The 24,648-nt window shown below is 40.0% G+C and overlaps 1 protein-coding gene across 3 annotated transcripts in view; it reads right to left on the bottom strand.

Moving 5' to 3' along the window:
* The window catches only part of STK3 (serine/threonine kinase 3), a 116,492-nt gene that overhangs the window by 67,571 nt on the left and 24,273 nt on the right, over window positions 1-24,648 (bottom strand). For all 3 annotated transcript variants that reach the window (XM_079984737.1, XM_079984738.1, XM_079984739.1), the window contains exons 7-8: window positions 7,063-7,200; window positions 2,626-2,751 (exon numbers count right to left, since the gene is read on the bottom strand). In XM_079984737.1, coding sequence (XP_079840863.1) covers window positions 2,626-2,751; window positions 7,063-7,200 — 264 coding nt within the window. The remainder of the gene's footprint in view (window positions 1-2,625; window positions 2,752-7,062; window positions 7,201-24,648) is intronic.

Consider the following 24,648-nt stretch of genomic DNA (forward strand, 5'->3'; position numbering starts at 1 on the left):
AAAAAATCTGTAAAGTTACCTCAACACCTATCAAAACATGTCAGTTTGTCAGAATACATTCTCATCAGACAAGCTATTCTTGTAACATGCCTAAACTCAACTTCATGAGCTCTATTATTGACCATATTCCACATAGCTTTCAAAGAAAGTAGACACTGCTACTTGTTTATAAAAGTTGCCCAGACTACAGGTGTGCCAGTTGAACTTTTGAGGATATACGATATGCTGAAAACAACAGGCTTGTGGCACTAACAAATGAAGTGTTATCTGATGAAGTGGATTGCAGTCCCTGAAATAATATGCCATAATGAATGTGTTACTCTGTAAGGTCTGCAAGACTGTTGTTTTTGCTGCAAGAAACTAATGCAGCTACACCTCTGGGTAAATAATTACCACGGGTTATTTTTCTCTAATAAAATTCTAAAGGGCAATAGATCATTTCATTTTATTTATGAAACCTGACATCAAGCAGCTCAAAATTTGGCAGCCTTTTCTTCAATCAAGGTACTAGTTTTAAGTAACTTTGCAGCTGGTTTGTCATAACTGTTTCTTTAAAGTATCTAATAAGAGAGGCACCACAAGCTAACTTTTCATAAAATCCGGTATCTCAATAGCGATTATCTCTCAGTATTACATGGACGGAAGTGCTAAGAAAGGTTTAGCGTGTCTGATAGATGAAGAAACGGTTCTAAATTCTGCCCTCAAGGAAAAGATGTCCAGTGAAGGAAAAAATGACCACTGATCATGCTACTTGAATTTCTCTCTCTAGATAGAACGACAACTGGTGAGAATGCTGTGTGTCACAATAAATATTCTTGTCTATATAAGGAGTCCAATAATATAGGATACAGTGGTGTCCAAACTTTTTTCAATGAGGGCCAGATTTGGTGAAATGAAGGACTGTGAGGGCTGACCAAAGGGCCAACTAAAGTTGTTAAACTTTTTTTAGGTTTGAAGTTGATGAGGTTTTTTTAGGATTTTACCCTAGGAAATAAACTGCCACAGGGGCTGGATTAAACCAATCGGCGGGCCGGATTAGGCCCCCGAAACAGACTTTGGACATGCCTGGGATATAGGAGCAGGGAAGCAAATCCCTTTTACTTGACAAATTGAAGAATGCACACATTTTCAATTTTTTGCAGAAGTCTCTGTCAAGCCAAAAGGGAATGCAGATACCAGGAGAAATCTATTTACTAATGTAAATGCTTTGAGTCACCTCGGTAAGATTAGTCACCTTGTCACAAAAGACACAGCACGAAACACTGATAGACAGACATTCACAAACTGCTGCTATACTCCCATTAGATATCTACTCAAATTATTGCTTGTATTTGGCAAGGTTATAAATTTAATTCTCTAACATGTTCTTTAAAGGTTGTATGGCCAATTACCGTATTTTTCGCCCCATAGGACGCACCGGCCCATAGGACGCACCAAGTTTTTTTGGGGGGAAATAAAGAAAAAAAAATTATTTCCCCCCCCCAGGCGCTTGTGGGGCCGGCAGCGGGGAGAAGCGCTCTTCTCGTCGCCGCCCGCCTGCAGACCAGGTCCGGGGACAACGGGAAGACGCGCTGCGCCTCCCCGCTGTCCCCGGAGCTTGCGGGGCTGGCGGTGGGGAGAAGCATGCGTCTCCCCGCCATCAGCCTCCAAACCACATCGGGAGACAGCGGGATGGCGGCGTTCCGCCTCCCCGCTGTCCCCCGACCTTGTGGGGCTGGCGCTGCGGCTCTCCTGAAGCCTGCATTCGCTCCATAGGACGCACACACATTTCCCCTTCATTTTTGGAGGGGGAAAAGTGCGTCCTATAGGGTGAAAAATACGGTATTATTAAAACAAGGGCCAGAACAGGTAAGATGGTCATACCAGAGTTACTACATGTCCACACACACCATGTCTTTGTTTACTGTAGTTTTTCTATGAGAAAGAATATATTTACAATCTCAAGCACGTTTATGTTTTGGCCATGAGAAACTGAGCAATCACTTTTTCCCCATAGTCTTGATTCTATCTGCTCCCGAATGCAGGTAAAATATCAAGACTGCATTCCCACTAAAATGGAGGGAGCCAGACTGCTTTTGAGCCAACTGCCCACCCCTTTCTAATAATTAAAAACTTACAACAAACCTACAAACTGCTTTTGCAATCTTGGGTTTTACGTGGCACTTGCCAGGAATAAAACTCAGAAAAGCCCAGGGGCAACTCTCTTGATCACAACTGATCATTTAAATATGTTGATACTGGCTGGTTCATATGCAACACTAAACCATGACTTAGCATGGCATGACCAACCTCAGCAAGCCTGAGCAAGCATCAGCTTGTGTATTCCTCCTCCTGAACACCTGGGAGGAGTGCTGGTGAGATTATTTTCATTTTGGAAGAAAAAACTGAAATGGTTTTTTAAACAAGCTAGCTTCATAAACCATGGCTTGAAGATGGCTCATTTAGCAACCACTGGCTTGTTTTAAAGCAGGATTTCCAATGCTAAGCCACAAGGGGGGAAAGCAAGAGGGCGGAGCACAATGCTTCGCTCAGGCTAATCTGTATAGCATTAAACCATGGTTTAGTACCACGTGAAACCAGCTCCATGGAACTGGCTACAAAATACATAATTAAATTCTCACACACCGAGTTTTCGTCTTCTTCTTCAAGTTCCCTCTGCTGTTCTTCATGTCTTTTCACCTTAATTTCCATAGCTTCAGTAATCAAGTCTCTCAGGATTGAAACTGGTTTTGCATTCTTAATAAAAGGATGCTAGAAAATAAAACTATATAGTTATACAAAACGGAGCCCACAGACACTGTACATATAGTATAAATATGGTGTAACATGTTAAAACAACATGTCAATCAACTTCACAGACCAATGCATGAAAGAACATTTCCCTTTGGACAGCAATTAAAATTTGGAATAAAAGAACATATGATCTGTTTAACCGCTTTGCAGCTAAATAGGATTTTCCATTTTGTTTGTTTAGGTAAACAGCAACCATGAGAAGAATGTTGCTACAAATCACAACTGCTTTACAGTTAAGGATATAATTGTCCAAAGGAAATGTGAATTAGGTGGTAAATAAACAAAGAGAAGATAGCCTGACATAGAAAAATAAACTTTTTAATGCATTCAGTTACAGTATTTAATTCATCTTAACAAGCTGACAATGCAAGTTAGTGGCCATAAGCAGAGCAGGCAATATAATGATCCACATAAACTGAATCACTGAGCCACTGAACTGGTTCACACCAGCCATGGTTTGGCTTAGCATTCCATCAAAACCCAGGCTAGTGGCTTGTTTTGCTCCAGGCAAACCATAAGCTGTAACCAAAGTTTGTTCCTGGTTTACCACCTGTGATTTGTCTGGGGAAAACAAACTACAAGTCAAGGTTAAATTGTGACATTACGCCAAACCATGGTTAGCCATGGGTAGCAGAACTGGAGTGAAAGTGCTACAGCCACAATGTGTAATCTGGGAACCTCCATGTTTTATCATTCTTGCTAAGCCACAGTTACATGAGCCCTGAGCCACCTACAATGATGAAATAAAAATGAAGTAAAATTAAAACCCTCAGGCTGTCCAAATGATATTGAAGAAATCTGGCAGAATCCGAGACCAGGGAGAAGAGTCGGTAGAAGAAGACGGGAAGAAATTTAAAGTCTATCTACAGAAACATTGTAAAATTAAGGAATGTTAGAAGGATGTTGGAATGAAGCTATGTGGTTTTAGCAGTAATGTTATAAAGGATTAAGTAAAAATGGATTGTTAACAGGTCAGAATGTAAAGTTACAATATATTAAGATAAATTAGTAAGATAAAAACAGAAGGAAAGGATTTGCTGAAACAACTAATGAACTAGAATTCAAAAAAGGGAGGTGCAAGGAGGTCACGGAAACAAGCAAATGATAGATAAGATATGGAAAGATGGATTTGTTTTTAATTGCTTTTATTTATTTTTATTTTTTTGTATCTTGTATTTTCTGTTTTTCTTTTTCTTTCTTTTTTATTCTTGCAACTTTTTGAAACACCAATAAATATTATATATATATATATAAAAGGATATTGAAGAAATCAAGAAAACCCACCTATTTTGATATAATTTACACGCCTGTTTGAGAACTGGCATGTATTCTGTCACTATTGTGAATATGGCTGTTTACGATACTGTCAGGGACTCAGCGGGAGCGCAGGGAGGAGAGGAGATGGAGAGCGAGGGGGAACAATCCGAGGGCAGCGTAGGAGAAGATGACAGCAGCCCGATAGATTCCACGAGCCTCTCCAGCGAATCGGAAGATTCACAGAAGGGGGCGCCGATGGGCAGGGCAAGGGGCGACCCAAGGGGGACACCCCAGAAGCAAGGGGCCAGCGGGGACTCCCAGAGCAGCAGTTGGAAATCAGGACCAGCTTCCCCACCAGAGCGTAGTGGGGGGGAGGAGTCCCAGGTGTCAGAGCCCACATATGCACCACCAGCGAGAGAAGATGAGTCAGGGTTGACCACGACTCCGTCGGAGAGCGAGTTAACGGTCAAGAGGAAAGTTGCAGGCTGGGCGCGCGCGCCAAGTTCAAATGTACAGGCGAGCGGCACAGAAGGTAGCCCGGATAGGGAACCAGGTCCTAAAGCCCGCCGGAAGGAGGGGCAAGAATCATCAGGGTCAGCGTCAGAGGAGTCCAGGAAGGATGAAACCCTAGCGGGCAGGAGGGCCCAGAGGAGAAAGGAATTTAGGAAGAGGTGGAGCAAGGCGAGAGTCTTAAACTGGTGTGGAAGGGGAGGAGACTCAGACGGGACTTCACCGGTCTAAGGTCGAGACGTAGAGCTGCACGCTGCGGCTTTAAAATGGAAACTGAACCTCAATAAAGACTTTTGTACATAACTACAGCCTAGCGTTGGTCCTCTGTGAGCTGGGACCTGGAGGCAGCCCTGACAGATACGATACGATACGATACGATATGATATGATATCTTTATTGTCATTGTCCCATACAGAACAATGAAACTGAAAAATCTACAGAAGACATTCAAGACATTCATTATAGATCACCTGCTTTCCTATTCTTTCTATTAACATTTGTACATTAAAATTCCAACTGGAATTTTAAACCAATTTATCTAATAAAAACCCAAGAGAGAAATTCAGTGTTGCATTATGTCAATTATACCACCCATCAGGGCAAGCATGTCACCTTGCCAGATTGAATGGTCCCCCTCTCCTACCCCTGCACACTGTTCCGGGGTTTTTCCCAACCCCCAACAGCCAATTTCAGGAGCATGCAGAGAGAAGATGGAGGAAGTCCCCTTGTGCTAGTTTCCACTGATGGGACTTTATTAGTGGACTCCTGCCCCGTAGGGTTTGGTGCTTGTTTGTTTTCCGGTGTGTTTTTTTTAAAGGAGAAAGCTCATAAATTGTGCTCTTGACTCTTGATATGTGCTAATGGTCCTTGATATGTCCTAATAGGCTATGCTCTCAAAAATATATTTTGCTTCGCTATTAAAAGTTGCTAAAAATATTTTTGATTTTTTTTCTTACAAAAGTCAGAGCAAACTCTTTTTGTAACTTCAGCACAGGAACTTCCCACACAATCACATTTTAGTGCAAGTAATGCACCATTATCCATTTTCTGCACAAAGCCTGGATGTCTCTCCTCAAGGATGTGTTTTTATTGCACAGATATCACCTTATTCCCAGCATCAGATTTGTATGAAGTTCCTCCCCCATATCCCATGCCACATGGAACATGGTTGCAGGACTATTGTGGTCACAAGGTGGTAATAAGAGAGATGACCTTTTTCAGTGGCGGCATCTCTCCTCTTTAACTGCTGGTTTTTATTGCTGTGGTTGAAAGTGGGGGGTGAATTTTAGCTGAATAATTTATAGCAAGCATGTCTGTGTCGTTGGGAGGAGGATTTTGATCAATGAATTCTGCCTTATTTATACATATGATCACTGAGGTTATTTTAATCTGTTTTAGTATTTTAACCTTTATATGTTTTAAAGTGTGGGACACGGGTGGTGCTGTGGTCTAAACTACAGAGCCTCTTGGGCATGGGCTTGCAGATTGGAAGGTCAGCAGTTCGAATCCCTGTGATGGGGTGAGATCCTGTTGTTCGGTCCCAGCTCTTGCCCACCTAGCAGTTCAAAAGCACATCAAGTGCAAGTAGATAAACAGGTACCGCTCCGGCAGGAAGGTAAACAGCGTTTCCATGCGCTGCTCTGGTTCGCCAGAAGCGGCTTAGTCATGCTGACCACATGACCCAGAAGCTGTATGCCGGCTCCCTTGGCCTATAGAGCGAGATGAGCGCGCAACCCCAGAGTCGTCCGCGACTGGACCTAACGGTCAGGGGTACTTTTACCTTTACCTATGTTTTAAAATACTGTTGTAATTTTTCTTGATTATCTTGTTTTATCTTTTTGTAAACCACTTTAAGGCTTTTTTTTTACAATCAAGCAGTGCATAATTTTTATGAAATAAATAAGTTTCTAGCGGATTGTTGTAATTGTGTTTTTAATCTTTAAACCAGGTAAGCATGGTTACAATTAGAGTCTTAATATCCATCTACAAAGCTGCATGGGGACAGGACAGTGTGCTTGCTACCTGTGTAGAAACACAGTACTAAAATGAAGTTGGGCCACACTTGGATTTGCATTTTTCGCCCACTGTCACGAAAGAAAAGAACTAAAACCCAAAATTATACTGCAACAAAAGTATTCAAGAATGACAAAGGTAAGTAGGAAAATAAGGACAGATGGAAAGCAGAGGGTTGGAGAGGACAAGGCGGGAGAAACAGTTCAAATAAAGCAGACTCAGATTTGCTAGCTGATAGAAATGGTTTGGGGAGTTCCAGAATGAGGGCAGGAAGAATGAAGGAGGGAGCAACATGCAAAATTCAACAGTGACTAAAACCAATACCAAATATTTTAAGTTTTTAAGAAAGCTGGGTAAGTGGAAAAGGTTTCCCAGAACTGTCTCTCTGGATCAGGGAATAGCCAATATGGTGCCATCCAGACTATGTTGGATTACATCTGCTGGGGGCATAAATCCAAGCTTCCCTAGGGAACACAGCTGAATACTGACCTGCAAAAGTTGGGTTGCAGTTGCTCTCTGCTCAGGATTCTTCACCAAACATTTTTTCACAAAATCAGTGAATTCATCAGACCAAAGCTCTGGCTTCCGGAATGTTGGAGGGGGGTTCGTAGGAATCATAAAAATTGCCTGTTTTTTTAAGGGTGAAAGAAAAGGTAAGGATATCAGTATTTCAGCAAATTAAAACAACTTTGTTCCTTTTATCCTTATTTTTCAAGCTGAAACTGGAAGGGGGTGAGGGGAGTTTAGCTAGTCTTGAATTTCCAATATCACCAAGATAAAGGAACCAAATCCATCTGCTACCAATGTAGCTACTTCCCATTACAATTTCCTCTATTTAAACCGTACCTCATTGTGCACATCATTCTTTATTTTATCTATTATTGCTAATCAGTCTCAAGAGAAGATTTTGTATTTCACAGTCTTTTGGCTGAGAAGCAAAAGCACTTCCTGGTTAAGCACATAAAATGTGATCTTGCAGCTATTATATGCCACTTTCATACATACAAAACAGTAAACTGGGTAAATCAAATGGGTAATATTTTAGAGCACATAACAAACTGATTAGGTTTCTGTTAATCTGCCAATGCAATAAAAACTTTGATACATAAAAATAGATAAAGAATGAGAGGTTAATTGTTAAAGCAGGTAAGCTTGGAACCAAACGACATATTTATCAGAATGAAGTGGTATGCCAAGTCCCTCTGTCTTATATTATATTGTGGGAGCTCCTTTTGCATGACTCCTTCAGAGGCTAAAAAAGAAGGTAGCACAGGGCCATTTCCCCCGCAAGTTTTGTCTTTCCTGGAAACGGAAATAACAATGGGAGGGGAGAAGCCACAACCTGGATTCCTCCAATACGTCTAGGGCTCCTCAGTTTATTCCAAAGGCAGAGGAAGGAATCGTGCTAATACTGCAGCTTCCACATCACCACCATAATGGGTGTGGGGGAATGAGGGAATGATGCAATAATAAAATGACTGTAATATGCAAAATTGCAGGGTGTGTGCTTTTACTACTTCCCAATGTAAGAATCTCCCAGAAGCTGCCAAACTTTCCTAGAGATAAAGATTTAGCAAAACACTCTCCCTAAAGTGCTAGTTTATTGAACTTCTATGTGGGCATGCATAGAAAACACACATGCACTGCAAAAAAGGAAGTACTTATTTGTGTAGTGCACAGTTATGGGACTTTCTCCCATAGTAGGCAGTGACGGTCAACAACTCAGGTGACTTTAAAAGAGGATTGGATAAATTCATGGTGGAGAACAGTACTGAAAGCTACTGGTCATTGTGGCTATTGCTCTGACCCCACAGCTGGAGGCAGTAATGGTTCTCAATACCAGCTGCTGGAAACCACAGGAAAGGAGAGGGCTCTTGCGCTTGGATTCCGCTTGCAGGTTTCCCACAGGCATAAGGGCTGCCTCTCCCCATATGAACTGACACGCACTCTGCAATCATCATCTGAGGCCCTTCTTCATGTGCCACCACCACAAGAGGTCCAGAAGGTGGCAACATGAGAACAGGACTTTTCTGCAGTGGATCCCCATTTGTGGAATGCTCTCCCCAGGAAGACTTGCCTGGCACCTTCATTACATATCTTTAGGTGCCAGGTGAAAACATTTCTCTTTAAGCCAGGCTTTAGGCTCATTAACATTCCATGGCCTTTTAAATGTTGTCAAAGCTGCCTCTAGGTCCCAGCTCACAGAGGACCAACGCTAGGCTGTCGTTATGTACAAAAGTCTTTACTGAAGATTAGTTTCCATTTCCAAGCCGTAGCGCGCAGCTCTACGTCTTAAAGCCTAGACCGGCGAAGTACCGTCTGAGTCTCCTCCCCTATGACACCAGTTTAAGATCCTAGCCCGGCTCCACCTTTTACGCTGCTCTCTCCTCCTCTGGGTCCTCCTGCCCGCTGGGGCATTGCCCTTTCTGGACTCTTCCGACGCTGAGTCGCTTAGCTCCTCCCCCTCCCTCCAGCGGGCTTTAGGACCCGGTTCCCAATCCTCACTCTCTGCTGTCCCGCGCTCCTGTACATTTGAACTTGCCTCTCGCGCCAACCCAGTGACCTTCCTCCTGACCGTTATACTACTTCTGTCACTGCTTCCCTCTTCCGGGATACTGGCCGGATCTGACCTCCCCTCCGTTGTCTGACTCTCCGATGGAGGTGTGGTCAGCCCTGCCTTATCTTCTCTCCCTGGTGGGGAATGCACTGGCCCTGATCCTTGGGACTCTTCCCCCCCACTCTGCTCTGGTGGGGAAGCTGGTCCTGATTTCCAGCTACTGCTCTGGGAGTCCCTGCTGCCCCCTTGCTCCTGGGACGTTCCCCTTGGGAACCCCCTACCCCTGGCCACTGGCGCCCCCTTCTGTGAATCTTCCAATTCGCTGGAGAGGCTCATGGAATCCCTCGTTCCACTGTCCTCTTCTCCTACGCTCCCCTCGGATTCTTCCCCTTCGCTCTCCATCTCCTCTTTTCCCTGTGCCTCTGCTCCTGAACCCCTGACAAATGTGTTTGTGGGAGGGGGATTATTGGATTGTTCTTGTTTCTATTATGTATTTTGTGTTCTCATTTTGTATTTTTATCTTGTGAACCACCTTGTAATCTTTGGAGGAAGGGCTGTATACAAATTTAATTAATATAGTCATCGTCATCATCTGGTGGGACACTGTGAGAACAGGATGCTGGCCTAGATCTGGCAGGTTCTTCTTGTGTTCTGTACATACATTGTACACAGTATGTAGTGCAACCCTGAGCCTTAAGCATAACAACTGTGAAAAGGTCTCAGAAAAATTGTGACTATTATTACAGTCACAACATTTTCACAAATGGGAAAAGCTGCCATCAACATAAAATGTAATATTCTTTCCCAAACTCTATTCAAGTATTTATTTTTCATGAATAATTCAGATAAACTATTAACTTGAGAAAAGTCTGGCAACAAGCCAAGCTGTCCATCTGGTGTAACATAATAATCCTTTCTACAATGATTTTCTTTATCAGGTTTAATAAAAATACTCTAATTTAAGGCATAGCATCTCCCAGTTAGTATTTCAGAACAGGCTTAGCAATGATCAACAGATTCATCTTAGAAAGTCTGTAAATCCAAACTAATTGTTTAGCAGCATACTTGAATTTAAAATTAAGGACATGCCAAGATAAAGTATTTGCTTGTGACCTTGACAATAACCAGGTTGAACCTGGAAAGTTGGAAAGTTGTCACATAATGTTCAAGTTAGAATGGCAGTTTTGCAGTAGCTTAAAAAAAAAAAAAACTAAAGGGGGGAAATGGTCTAACTACTGTTTTCTTTAGTATCATCATCATCACAGAGTCAGCTGAAGTTCCATATAGTAATTAACAGTGACCTATGACACAAGGACTCACTATAAAACTTATTATATAAACCACTATATACAGGATAATTAGAGTATATTCCAACCCTTCAGAGTTTATTTCACTTTACAAGGTTGTTTGAGAATCAGCTCCAAAGCAGCTCAGAACCACACTACAAAATTGCTTTGGCCATGTGAAGGAAACAAACATTCATTACAGTTAAATGCTCAATATACATTGCTCAGTTTACTACAGAAGATAGCTGAGTTACTAAGCTTGCACATAAAAGTTGATAAAAACAAATCCCGTTGCTAGACTGGGAGCGGAGTTGGGGCCAAAGCTTTCCTCTCACCGTAAATAACCAGTGTGGGGTAAGAAGGAAGATTCTGAACAGGAATGCAGCAAGCTCAAGGGATTAAAAAGCCCACCTCTCTCCACACCAGTAATGATCCCACTTATCCCCCAGCCCACATAAAGAGTGTGTGTGTGTGTGAGAGAGAGAGAGAGAGAGAGAGAGAGAGAGAGAGGGAGGGAGGGAGGGAGGGAGGGAGGGAGGTACCGCAGGTTAAGTACTTAATTCGTTCTGGAGGTCCGTTCTTAACCTGAAACGGTTCTTAACCTGAAGCACCACTTTAGCTAATGGGGCCTCCTGCTGCCGCCCGATTTCTGTTCTTATCCTGACGCAACGTTCTTAACCTGAAGCACTATTTCTGGGTTAGCGGGGTGTGTAACCTGAAGCGTATGTAACCCGAGGTACCACTGTATATACACACGCTATAAGACGAGGGGCTGTAGCTCTGCATGCAAAATGTCCCAAAATAAATTCCTAGCAATTCCAGATAGGTTGGGGGGGGATCCTTGTATGAAAACATGGGAGAGCTGCTGCCAGTTAATGTACACCAGAGAAAGCTAACATTGTGCCTCCAAATGTTGCTTAACACCCCCCCCCCGCCTCATCAGCATACCCAATTATCGGGGATGATGGGAGTTGTAATCTACCAACATCAAGGTGGATAACTTATTGGCTATCTATGCTGCAGAAGGTACTGAGGCAAGAGGCATTGTCTCTCAGTGTGGCTCACAACAAGGCAGCTTCCTTGTACATCTCTTTTGACCCTTAGCAACCTGGCCATCCCAACAAGTGTGGAACAGGTATTATGTGGCACCTGTAACAGCGAGAGTTCTGCCAATCAAAGTGGCTGAAAGGGCTTATATAGGGTAAGTAAGGCGATCTCATAGGTATACTGGTCCCAAGTTCTTATGGGCTTTATATACTAATAGTAACACCTTGAACTTGGCCCGGTAGCAAATCGGCAACCACTGCAGATCTCTGAGAACAGGTGTTATATGCTGACAAGGCCTCACTCCTATCATTGCACCAGTAGTTTAGCTGTCCATAATTTGCACCCATAAACTGCAAATACTCTTAAAATTATGACCTTTGGATACTGTTTAATGCAAACTATGATAGGATGGTACAGCAGAAAATGTCACAGGAGGAGGAAAAGATAAGGGAACAATTGTCACATGATTAAGAGCAAAGATTACCAAAGGATAGGCATTTTATCTTCAACTACAAGATTATTCTGCAGTTTTGCACATGCTATGATAACAATTCAAGAGGTCAAATGTGTAAAAGTAGCTTTCTAGCACTTTTCAAGCACGACACTTTCAAAGAAGCTCAATTTGATTAACTTGAGTTATACATGCTAGCCACAATGGATATGTTCTACCTCTGTGTGGCAATTGTTGGTAATTGCCTGAGACCTCCAGATATAGGGCAGTATATAAAGAAGAAGAAGAAGAAGAAGAAGAAGAAGAAGAAGAAGAAGAAGAGGAGGAGAGAGTGTAAGATGCACTCAGGTACATATTGCAGATGTCCTATAGATAGCTGGTTGGCCACTATGAGAACGGGATGGGCCTCTGGTGTGAGCCAGAAAGACTTTTTAAAGTTTACACTAATGAAGCTGTCTAGAGACAGGTTTGAATCAAACTATATGTGAAGGCAAAAGAGCCATTCTTTGAAAATGGATTTGCCCTGGTTATATGTAAAGCAGAGGGTAAGAGTACAGAAAGGGCCCACAGTTTGAGGGTGTTGAATTTTTGCCACTTTTTCTTATCTGGCTCACTCACCTGCCCAACCACTGGGACATCTATTCTGCAACTAGACTCCAATATCAGAAATGAGCCTGCAATAAAGGGAGTGCTATGGGGAAGAACAGTGGGTGGGGTCTGTTACAATCACACATTGTCTGGCCCACAGTTTCTACGTTATTTCTTGCATATCAAGAACAACAGTTTTCTTTTCTCTCTCTTTTATTCTTAACTGAATGATCTAGCTTCCATAATAACTGCAGATAGAAACCTAAGCACCTGTGTGTAAATATTCCCCATGTGATCTTTAATAACGCCTAAACAAGCCTGTCGCATGTTGGCTACAACACACAAAAGAAATCTCACTGATCTCCCTAGGGATCAGTGTACTTAACTTTTTGAGGATTGTACATGGATCAATTGCTATTAGTGGGTTTCAAATAATTACAGAATTACAACATTCTATCCCGGATCATTGCAGAGATTCCCTGCACCAGTGACTGTTCAGGCTTCATATAACCAGAACTATAGAACCAAAAAGCCAGAAAAAGACACTGTTTCTCTCTCTCTTCTGCCCCTACCTTCTTCTGGCAAAGTCAATATAAACTGCACATGAAGATAAAACATGCCACTTGTATTTGTACTAGTCTTCTTAAAACTACCAACAGTATTCACCTGGCTCTGGTCTAATTTATCTCTCAAATTGATCATTTCTTGATCACCTGCCTATCGCTCCTAGGGGGGCACTGCCTAGGACGGAGCCTCTTGCATAGGTAACAGACCCTTCTTGCAGGTGTTTGCCACTCTCCAACCTACAAGTCCATTTTAAAAAGGATTAAATTGGCTAAAATAACCCTATACTGATGTGTGACAGTCAAATATGTTTGAGGGAGGAAATGTTATTTTCCAATAGTAAAGAATAAAAAGTAAAAATTTAGTATTTTATTAAAGAGTCCAAAACAGGTAAAACAGATGTCTAAACCTGTTTCATATCTCAGATTTTATTTATCAAACAGGGAATTTTTTCCAACTTCTCCTTTCCTGTATGAGACCCAAACTATGTGATATTTTGTTTGTGTTACAATTATACTAATTCAATGCAGGTCATTTGCTTTTTACTGAGTCCAGATGACATTTAGTAAACTAAACATGGAACAATTAGCTTTGAAAAAGTAAGGATTGCAATTGCCGTTGGGTAGGTCATACAGTGGCTACAGAACACTATTGCCTTGGATAACACCAAAACAGAAGAATTAAGAGCAACTAATATTTCTGCATTGTTTTCCTGTTTCTCATCTTCAAACTGACATTTAAACTGAAATTGCTTAATCACTTGACAGGCAAGAACAGTAGCTTTATACAATATTTTCTTTTTTATATCTTGGCTTAAACATGGATTGTTGGTACCTCTAGGACACGAATAATGTAATTTGCACTTCTGTTTAAATGTCAGGCGACTACCTAATTTTCAAGCTACTCTAATAAAGGGGGGGTGCAGATTTAGTGACCATTAAGAACAGCAATAGTCTAAAGCTTGCGCCCTGCTTTTCCAATAACATTTGTACTTTTAAGTCAACCTAAACAACTGTATTAAATAATTAGGAACCTAGTCAGTTTTACTGACATCACTGGCTATCAACGTGGGAGGGTGATATTCAAGCTTATAAGCTTTGAATGAAATGATGTAAGTAGCCTGGAAGTTGAAACTTGAAATAACACTAGCAAAGGATAGCACGCTAGCTTAGGAGGCACAGAGAAGGTTGGGTGGTACACACAGTTCTGTCTGCTGCCATTCTTCCCACATCTGCTGTCTGAGGCAGCTGCCTCACTTTACCTAACAGTAAGGGGAGCCTTAACAGAATGCAAAAACAAATGAGATTGTAAAGTAAGGCTCTTTGGGGCAGCAGCAGTAATCATAATTTTATATATAATCTGAAGTAACTCTTGGTCATTCAAATAAAAATTGGTCAGCTGTGAAGGAAGAAAGTCACAGCGTATTTTGATTTGAATACACAAATCAACTTTCAGGTTGTGCTACAATTACAATTACAATTACAATTACATATATAATATTGCAGGAAAACATCAACACAGAGAGCAACTATTTGGAAACAATTAAGAAGCATGTTCTTGACCAAGAAGCCTTCCTGCTGACCAACACCTTACATACCAACTTAAGATCCAGGTAAAGAGCTATCTACTCTAAATAAGATTAGCAAAAATCATCCAGTTTCCATTACTTTCCAAAAATATCTTCAACCAGTACAAAGTCTCTTCACTTCTGAAAAAAAGTTAGAAAAACCACTCTTATCTTTATAATCAAACACAATAGGAAAGAGTGTGTTTTATATAAACACCAATTTCTTAAGAACAACTGTTTCAGCATCCTGCAAGTCTTGTGCCAGCTTTTGAATAAGGTTGAAGACATCCAAGTTCAGAAAAAAGACTTTCACTATCAAACAATATATGCAGTATAGCAAAGAATTAGAAATCTAGAGCCACCCATCATATGCAATTTTTAAAAATGTGTTTGTTTTTTAAATAATATTTATTAACATTTTAAAGACTGCAAAAGAAAGACAAAGAATTAAACAAAACAATACAATACAAAAACAAAAACAAAAATACCACACAGCACCAACCCCCAAACATTAAATTAATAAAACCAAACAAACACAATTTAAAACACATCTAATAAGTTCAGTATCTTAACTTTCATTTACTTGTTTCAACGACCTCCTCACACCTCCCTTTTTGTATTCCACTTTAATTAACTGTTTCAGCAATTCCTTTCCATCTTCCTCTGTTTTCTGTCCTGTAATTTATCTTAACATATTCTAACCTTATTTTTCCCTTTAATATATAATTGTCTTAACATATTTTAACTTTATATTCCCTTTAATACTCTAATAATCTATTTGTACTTAATTCCTTGTAACATTTCTACTAAAGCCATATAGCTCCTTTCCAACATTTTTCTAACACTCATTAATTTTACAATATTTTTATAAACAGTCTTTAAACTTTTTTCAATCTTCTTCCACCGACTCTTCTCCCTGGTCCCGGATTCTGCCAGTCATATCCGCCAATTCCCTATAGTCCATCAACCTGGTGATCTTCTGTCCGATGCTCTTAACTCTTTCCAAGTCCCTTCTGTGAGTCTTCTTCATATTTATACATGAACTTTACTTTGTCTTCCACTGATCTTATTTTCATTTTCCTTCCTTTGAGACTAAAGAGTAGATCTCGGGGAAACTCCCACCTAAAGATGATTTTATTCCTTCTCGACAGGGCAACCAAATCTCCGTAGTTAAATCTAAGATCTGAAAGGTATTTCAGGACGTCTTTCAAAATTTCCACTCTTGACTGTTGTTCTTCTAAGTTCCTCTGGTAGTTCCAACAGTCTCTTATTTTGTTCTTCTCTTTTTTCCCTCCTCTTGCAAGTCCGAGAGCCCTCACAGTTTTAATCTCTTCTTGACCCAAGTCCCGGTTCCAAAAGTCAACAAATTCCTGTGTAAGGAAATCTATCAAACTTTCCTTCTCCAGTTCAGGTAGGGCTCTGATCCTCGAAATCTTATTTTCTTTAAATTCAATCATAGCAGGCATCAACTTATGGTCATCAAATTGCATCTGTAAGGCTGGGACTCTCTCTCTCTCCAATTGTGTTACTTTAGGTTCAACGGCAATAACTTTCTCCCTAGCCTTCTCCGCAGTTTGCCATGTCAAAGTAGATTCCTGTGTCAGTTTCTGAATAGTTTCTATATTGGTGTTCACTTTTTGTCCCAAATTGTCAATTTTGGTAGTTACCACATCCACCTTTTTGAGAAGCTGTTCCAGTGAGTCACTTATCTTACATAATACAACCACTAAGGCCTCTTCTGTCAACATTCTTAACCGATTCAAGGTCCCCAGAATCTCACAGGTTTTTATCTTGCAGCTGGAATTCACCCAGCTCAACTCTTGTGACAGTTTCAAAAGCTTCCTCTAGAGGGAAACAGTTCCTCTAGAGGGAAACAGTTTCTATTTGTATTAGTCCTTTTAAGCTCAATTCAAAGAATAAAGTTAGTTTCAATTTTCTGTTACTTTTACTCCTTTTTAAACGCAGACGGAGACCATGGAAACAATGTATTCCTCTTATTTAACTAACTGTCAGTGAACGTTCTAATCACGGTCAGTCCTGTTGGCAGCCCATTTCCAGGATCGGAGCGGTGGTATATTAACTCTGTTTGCTCTCTCCTACAGGTATACTCAGTCCAAGACTTTCCCCCCTCTTCTCCTGCCACCAAGGGGGGTTTAGTATTTTTTACTGATGGAAATTTAGTCCTTTACAATAGGCTTTCCGAGACTTCAGCTTGCATCCTTATTGTTTCAATCTATTTACAAAAGGGGAAGGTGGACTTCCTGTTTTAGACCTCCCCATTTCGGCACCAAATTAAGACGTTTAAAAATCCAATTCTCCGCTCTACTCACGGGTAGTTGCTTTAAGATCAAATTGTCCACAGGAAAAAGTCAGCGCTCTCCGGCAACAGCTATGCAGCTTCGCTCCGTGGAAGAAGCAGTCAATTCGAAGCACCGCGCCGCTCACCCCACGTCGCTCCGTATCCAAAACCGGGTTTCCCCGTGAGTAGGGGAGGCGCAAAAGGTGCCAGCCGAATCCCACGTTCACAGGCTTCACCTGCCTGTGATTTCTAATGGGTCTCCACTTTCACCGTGGCGGCCAGACCCGGATTCCTACGAAGCAAATTCCTCCCGATCAGAGGAATTCCGCCATTACTGGAGGCGCTAACCCGGAAGTCCCCTAAAAAGGTGTTAAATACAAATCTATATCATGGAAAGAAGATTTCAAAATGTGTTTAACTGAACTACCTCAGCAAAGTTGCATTAAATTATCAATTGAATAAAATTATATTTAACCTTAATGCTAAATTCAAGGAGCACTCATTTTACAATTCTGCTGGTTATATTTCAGTATGTCTTACTGGCAGATCTCTGCCATTTGGACTTAATAACATCTCATAAATTATCCTCAAAAAAGGAAGGAAAAGACATCTTTAGTTGACTGTCATTGAAATGGTTATTTAAACCTAAGCAATCACACAGTTCTTTCAAATTCTTATCATATTACCAAAATTTCATCAGAAGCATATGTTAGCAGAACAATTTAGCTAGAATTATTGAACAACTTTTCTTTCACTTTCATAACAAATTAGGCAATGCATAGTTGATGCATCTGAAAAAAGTTACAGAATCACAGCCGTAAGGCAAAGCACTGGGTGTCATAATCTAAACCATCTCTGGCTAAAATTCAAAGGGAAAGAAAATCAACATATTACTTCGTACACTAAATTACTTTTATTGATTATCTTCTTTATTTGCTAATCCCCAATGGGAAACCAGCTGCCATTGAAGCATTAAAAGCTTAAAGGAATTCTGAAAATCTAATGCAAGACTCAGTAAGATTCGTAAGCAAAGGGAAAACCAGAATCTACATAGCAGCTCAGTTTACAATGTTAACCCAAACCGGGTAAATGTGAATGCATCAATGTACAGGTACTCCCAGGGGAAAAAATCACAGCCACTTCACTCTTCTCTGCTGCTGTTGTACCACTCAGAATTAAGCCATGGCTTGGCCTAGTGCCGCAAGAATACTGAGTATGTTGCTATTCCATTCAATTTCAAAGCAAAGCTTATGGGTCAACCAAGAAATTCCAACACCCATCATATGACACCTTGTATACACACAAATAAATGCATTGCCTGACCAGACCAGGGACAAAACGAATACAAGTTTTGATTTAGATGCCTGAACACCACTTTACCACCTCAGCAAGGGAATTTTGTAACTGACGCTAAGCTTTGAAGAGGCTTGCAGCACTCTTAACAACTCTCATAATTAACCCAAATTAGAAGCAGATACTATACGTATGTTGCAATGAGATGCTGATCAGTTTGAAACAAATGGGTATACTTTTCAAGTTAAGGCATCCTATAGAAAACATAACTTCCTATCAAAATACAAGAGCATTCTCTCATACAAATGTGGTTTTAAAACTAGTATCAAATTTATGTTTTGAGAATGTGATTATGCTTGAAGGTAGGTGCAACATTGCCCATAGAAAACCTTTTTATGTGTGTCCAGTGCAAAAATTATGGGCAATTAGTATTGCTACTGCTAAAGCCCTGCTTTTCAAAGCAGAAGCCTTACAGCCTAGATTACAATATAAATAAAATAAATGCAGACTACTACAAACTAAGAGAATAACCCAGCCAAATGTTAGCTGGATGACACACAATATGAGATCTAGTTGGAGAAACTTTGAATTGTTTTGCTTGTTTCCAACAGATAAAATTAGATATATAATATAATTAGGTGGGCCTGGCTATCAATGCATTTGTTTACCATTTAATATTTCTAAACTTTCCCCGTTGCAAAGGAAAACAAATGCTACAAAAATGTAACAGCAGCAGATACAATGTGACATACTATACCAATATTTTATTTAATGCAAAATAAACTGCTAAAAAAATTTTAGACACTGATGCAGCACAAACTCTGCCCCAAGTACTACACGTCAGAAATAGACCATTAGGATATCAGCAGAATTCAGAAAGGTGGTCAAACCACGTGACATAGGAACCTTTTATTCAGAGTTAGGGCTAGCAACTGGAAAAACAACTCTGTGGCAGTATCTTCCTTTGTCTCGAAATTAGAAAATGGGTAGAAAAAAATTGGAAAACACTGGCTGCTAGTTTACTACCGTGCTGAGTTCCATGTGGTATTATTGAATTAGGACCAGTTTACTTAAGGGATCACCTTAAGCCAACATGCTGACTCGATCACTTAAATCTGCAGAACTGGCACTTCTATAAGGGCCACACACTGTCCATCCCGCAATTTGGAACTCTCTACCTATTTACATTCGGCAGGCACCACAACTGTATTCCTTTGTCGTCCTCTATTGATGTTTCTATGGATACTCTTTGCTGATTTTATTCTTCTGTGTCATATACTTCCTTGATATGTTCTTTTATGAAACTGTGGATTATAAATATGCAAATAAACAAAATAGATGCCTGCTGAAAACTTTTACTGTTTTGCTGCAAGTATCCAGACTATTTGGTTGCATCAGTCTTTAAATTCGCTTCAGGTGTTTTATTGTTTTTATCAGTTTTTAAATGTTCTAAGTATGTGGGGGGGTTTTATTCTTAATTGTATTTTTATCACCAAAGTACTTCCTGCCCTGGGCTCCCTTAGGACAGAGGGCAGGATATGAATTAAATAAATAAATTATGTAGCCAAGCAAGACCATATGCCCTCTGCCTTCAATATGCAGATTGTAGGGGCTGGATCGTGCCCAAAATTCCACTGGGCCAGGCTTCCCCAACATGGTGCCTTCCAGTTGTTTTAGACTGTAACTCTCACCAGCCCCATCTGGCATGACCAAGGGTCAGGAATTGTAATAGGTAACATCTGGAGTGCACCAGGATAGGGAAGGCTGTTCTGGGCCAAGTAATGCCTGAAAATGCTTGCTCCTTAATATAACTGGGTAGCCTGGAACAAAACTGGAGAGCCAAAATGGTCCTGAGCCAGGTGCAGCAAGTGTTTTACACATGATGGAATCAGAGCAGATCTGCTCCAGACCAAGCAAGGGAGCAGCTAACTTGGCTGATTTGGGAAAGTAGCAAGAGCAAATTACATTAGCAGAGAACTATTCTTCCCAAAGGGAAGGGAAAAACCCAACACATACTATACAAGAGATCAGTTCACCCATGACTGCTATTTTTTAAGGGACAATTCTGGTGTTATTTAATACTGCAGAAGAGTAATTATTATTTTAAAAAGGAATAATCCCCTGTCCAATTTCCCTTTGGCCACCAGCATACACTTAGATACCATTTTTAAGGAGGGGAAGCATATGCTATACAAAATCCGTGTGGCCTTTAAGACAGCGTGGCATTTTCCGTTTTACTAGTTTATCACCATCATTGCAAAGAGAATTCTTCAACAACAACAACAAAAATGGTACCTGGAATGGCAGCCAAGGTTTTCCAGGTTTTACTGTCCTTCCCTGCCCCTGCCTTTTCTAACATACCACCCAAAAAACAAAGCTAGGGACTCATAATGCTTAAAATTCCATACACATCTTTAAACATTTTAACCCATGCTCATAGTCAATGTAAACTTACTGACACTGTCAAAAAGGCACAAGAGCAAAACTCTGGAGGTAACATTTGTGTTGGCTCTCTCTCTTTCCCATGGGAACCTCAATAATGAAAACTAACTCACATCTGGAAGCAACCTTGGATTCATACAATGTTAAAAATAGACCATGCAAGCTAAAAATATGAACTTTTAGGTCTATTTCTCAGGACAAGAGCTGCTTATTGCTTTAAAACACACATTCTTACTTCTTGCCTTGTAAAATGTAAATCATAGTTTAATTCTCTTTTCATTTAGAGTGCTAAACATGAAGACAATTTTAAGATTAATCTGTGTTTTAAAAAAATTGCAAATTATGCACCACAAAGTCTTGCTCTACAGCTATGTCACAAACTATAACAGATGTGTTATACCTCTGTTTAAATATTTAGTCAGCAAACTAAAGGAATAAAAAGAAAAGGCCAGAGTGATTTCATCCTTTGCTTAAACCAGGGTGGTCTGCTGGTAACTTTTGGTACCAGTGGTGTTGCTGGGGGAACAAAAATGAAACCAGGTGCCATCAAATTCAAATTAAAGATTTTGTGTTCTTTTAAACAATCCTAAACCAAGTTTCCATAAACTCCTTAACTGATACTACTACAAAATTTGACTATTTTATAACAAGAAAGGAATGATAAGTTATCCTTAGACCATCAAATTCTAGCTACAACAAATTTAGATTGATTGGCACCTCTTTTTAAATAAGACTCTTACATTTAATATGCATCATATCCAACAAAACATAACTTGGAATTATGTTGTCTTTGAATAAGCACAGACATTACATGTGTACAAATTTTAAATAGACTTTATCCCAGTCTTATATTTTAACCAACTTGCAGTCCAAATAACCTTAACATTTCAGCAAAGTCAATCATTATATTAAGTTTTGTAAAGAAAATGTGGGATGGAAGCTTTAGATATTCTTTTGACTATAGTTTTTTCTCCTTTGAAATTTTACAATCTTAGGGGGTAAATAAGTACTGCTACATTTTAAAAGCATAGTGTTTTGAATGTGGATGTTTGCTAGTCAAGTCTCTGTACTTTGCTTTCCCAAATAATCAGTTATTCTGACAGAAATACTTAAAATGCATAATGAAAACACTGAAGAATCTCACTTTTGATCTACGTTTTCTATGATATTGACCACAGAAATCTCGGCACTCTATCTCCTAACAATGAAATGCCATATTGTTCAACAGAGTTCATATAACAAGAGCACCTGGGCAATTGTGAATCAATGAAAGGTTATTAACAAAACACATATATAAAAGGTTACAGAGTGTAAATACACATAAACACTAGCTGGGAGAGCAATCCTATAAACAAGAAGATGGCATAAAGCAAGCCAAGGTAAGCTGGCATAAATTTACAGTGGATCCAAACCAAATTCAGCAGGATAGAGGGAAATCAAGCCTTTAAAAATAATGTTCTGCGCTGGATTGTCAGGTGACATAATCAAGCTTAGCATCCAACCACTCTGGTCCCCCATGCCACACCCCTGGAATGCCCCTTTTGCTGGCTGGGCAAGTTGTGCCAGCATATCATTGGCTGAGCCACAGTTAAGAGCCTTAACACCAGCTGAGTCAGGAATCATCTGGCTAAGCTGGAGATCAGCTGCATTCTAAGCTGCTCATCCTGGTGAATCTTGCCATAGGATTTCACAGCATGCGTATCTATGACACAAGAAAAAGAGAGTCCATAAAGGTTTTGAGAACCACATCTTCCGAGGTCCTTTAACTGAGGTATGGGATAGGTATAAAAACCTATTAGAACCTAGAACACCACGTTGGCTATCACCTCTAGAAGTTATGAGTGTAAAGAAAACTAATATGAGAAGTAAGTGGATAACATATGGTCAACTGCTATTTAAAGGAGGAGAAAAATGGAAAATAAAACCGTATGAGCAGGTTAAAGAACATGTATATGACTGGTTGCACTACTTCCAAACAAATGAGATGTTTAAGAAAGATGGTAAAGAACGAGGTTTTGCGGACAAGGATTCCAAATTTCAAAGCGAGATTATAGATAATGATGGTAAAAATCTATCCAAAATGTATAAACTGTTGTTAGAATGGAATTTGAAAGATGAAGAAGTTAAATCGGTAATGATTCGTTGGGCCAGAGATGTGGGTCATAATATACAATTTGAGGACTGGGAAAAATTATGGAAGGAGGGTTTAAAATTTACTGCTTGCATGACGTTAAAAGAGAATGTGATGAAAATGTTCTATAGATGGTATATGACACCGGCAAAATTAGCAAAAATGTATAAGACATGCAATAAGTGTTGGAAATGTAAAGATAAAGAAGGCACTTTTTATCACATGTGGTGGGAATGTAAGAAAGTGAAAGACTTCTGGGAAAAGATATACAATGAACTGAAGAAGATTCTAAAATATACATTCACAAAGAAACCAGAAGTCTTTCTGTTAGGAATAGTAGGAAATGAGATAAAAAGGAAAGACTGTAAATTTTTTCAATATGCAATTATAGCTGCAAGAGTGTTACTGGCCCAGAAATGGAAACAACAAGAAATACCGACTGTGGAAGAGTGGAGAATGAAACTGTTAGACTACGCAGAGCTAGATAAATTGACAGGGAAGATTAGATACTTAAGAGACCAAAAGTACATCGAGGACTGGGGGAAATTTGTGGAATATCTGGAATACTTAAGTGAGGGACAGATGACGCTTAAGGGATTTAAAGAAGCACTGTGAAAAAGTAAGAAGTATTGTCTAAAGGGAATAGGAAAAAAGAGATAAACAATGTCAATATAAATTTGAGAAATGTGTAATTAAAATTATAACTATGGATGATTTACGGAACAGCTGAGGGAAGTCCAAAAGAGAAATAAGTTGTGAAAAACGATGTGAAACTAATGTATTTTGTTTTGTTTTATGTTAATTAATAAAAATTTATATGTGAAAAAAGGAAATACTTTCATGCACAAAAGATAAAAAAAGTAAAAAAAAAAAAGGATTTCACAGTCTATCACAGAACAGTCTACTCCAGAACAATAGGCAGCAGAGTCCTCAACTGTGAGTTGAAAGAGGGGCAAACAGCTGATTCACACATGTATATATGTGCATGCACACCTGCTGTTTCTTAATGATCTTCAGAGAATTCCGTGTTCCATGTTGGTCCCTTTCCATGAAAATAATAAAAGATCTTGTGCCATCTTAAAGACCAACACATTTATTACAGCATAACTGTTTTGTGGACTCAAGCCCACTTTGTCAGATGAATGAAGTGGAACCTTAGCTGGCATGTACGTAAAGGAGAAACTTGTAAAGGTGCAAGTATACTGGCAATGAGATGCAAAAACTGAAGTCAGTGATTATTACAGCTGAAACCTATGTTAAATATCACATCTTTTATGGTCTCAGATTAGCAATAATTTATTCAGCTGAGTAAACTGCCATGTTGCAATGAGCGAAGTGTGCTTGAGTCCACAAATGCTTATATTATAAATATTTTAGCCTTTAAGGTGCCACAATGGCTAAATGTTTCAGCCAACAGGGGTGATGTAGAATCTTTATCTGTAGTGTTTTGTTTGCAATGACTATTTTACAAGTGCAAATAATAATAGGATAGGGAGGCATGATAGGGAGAGTTCTCTACTGACTACTGACGGAAGCAGAATGAACTGCATCTTTGCTCCAGAAATCAAGGAAAGCAACCCACCTTTCAATCATCTTAAAGGCATGCCAATCACACCAGAAGATGAAGAAATTGAAATGCAAGTTAATGGGACTCCCTATCAGTACTGCAGGGTGAGCAATGGACTGTTTGCTTTCTTGATTTTCCAGTTGGCCTCCAACCCCCAGCCCAGTCAGATTTTCTGCACCATCAGGAGTTCCCAAGATTACAGATTACCTTGAAGGTGTAAGCAAGCAGGCAAGGACATCTGCTATAGCCTTACCAATCCATGAGATCAAAAAGTTGCACCTTG

This window comes from Podarcis cretensis, assembly GCF_951804945.1.
Source record: "Podarcis cretensis genome assembly, chromosome: 7".
NCBI classification, from domain to species: Eukaryota; Metazoa; Chordata; class Lepidosauria; order Squamata; family Lacertidae; genus Podarcis; species Podarcis cretensis.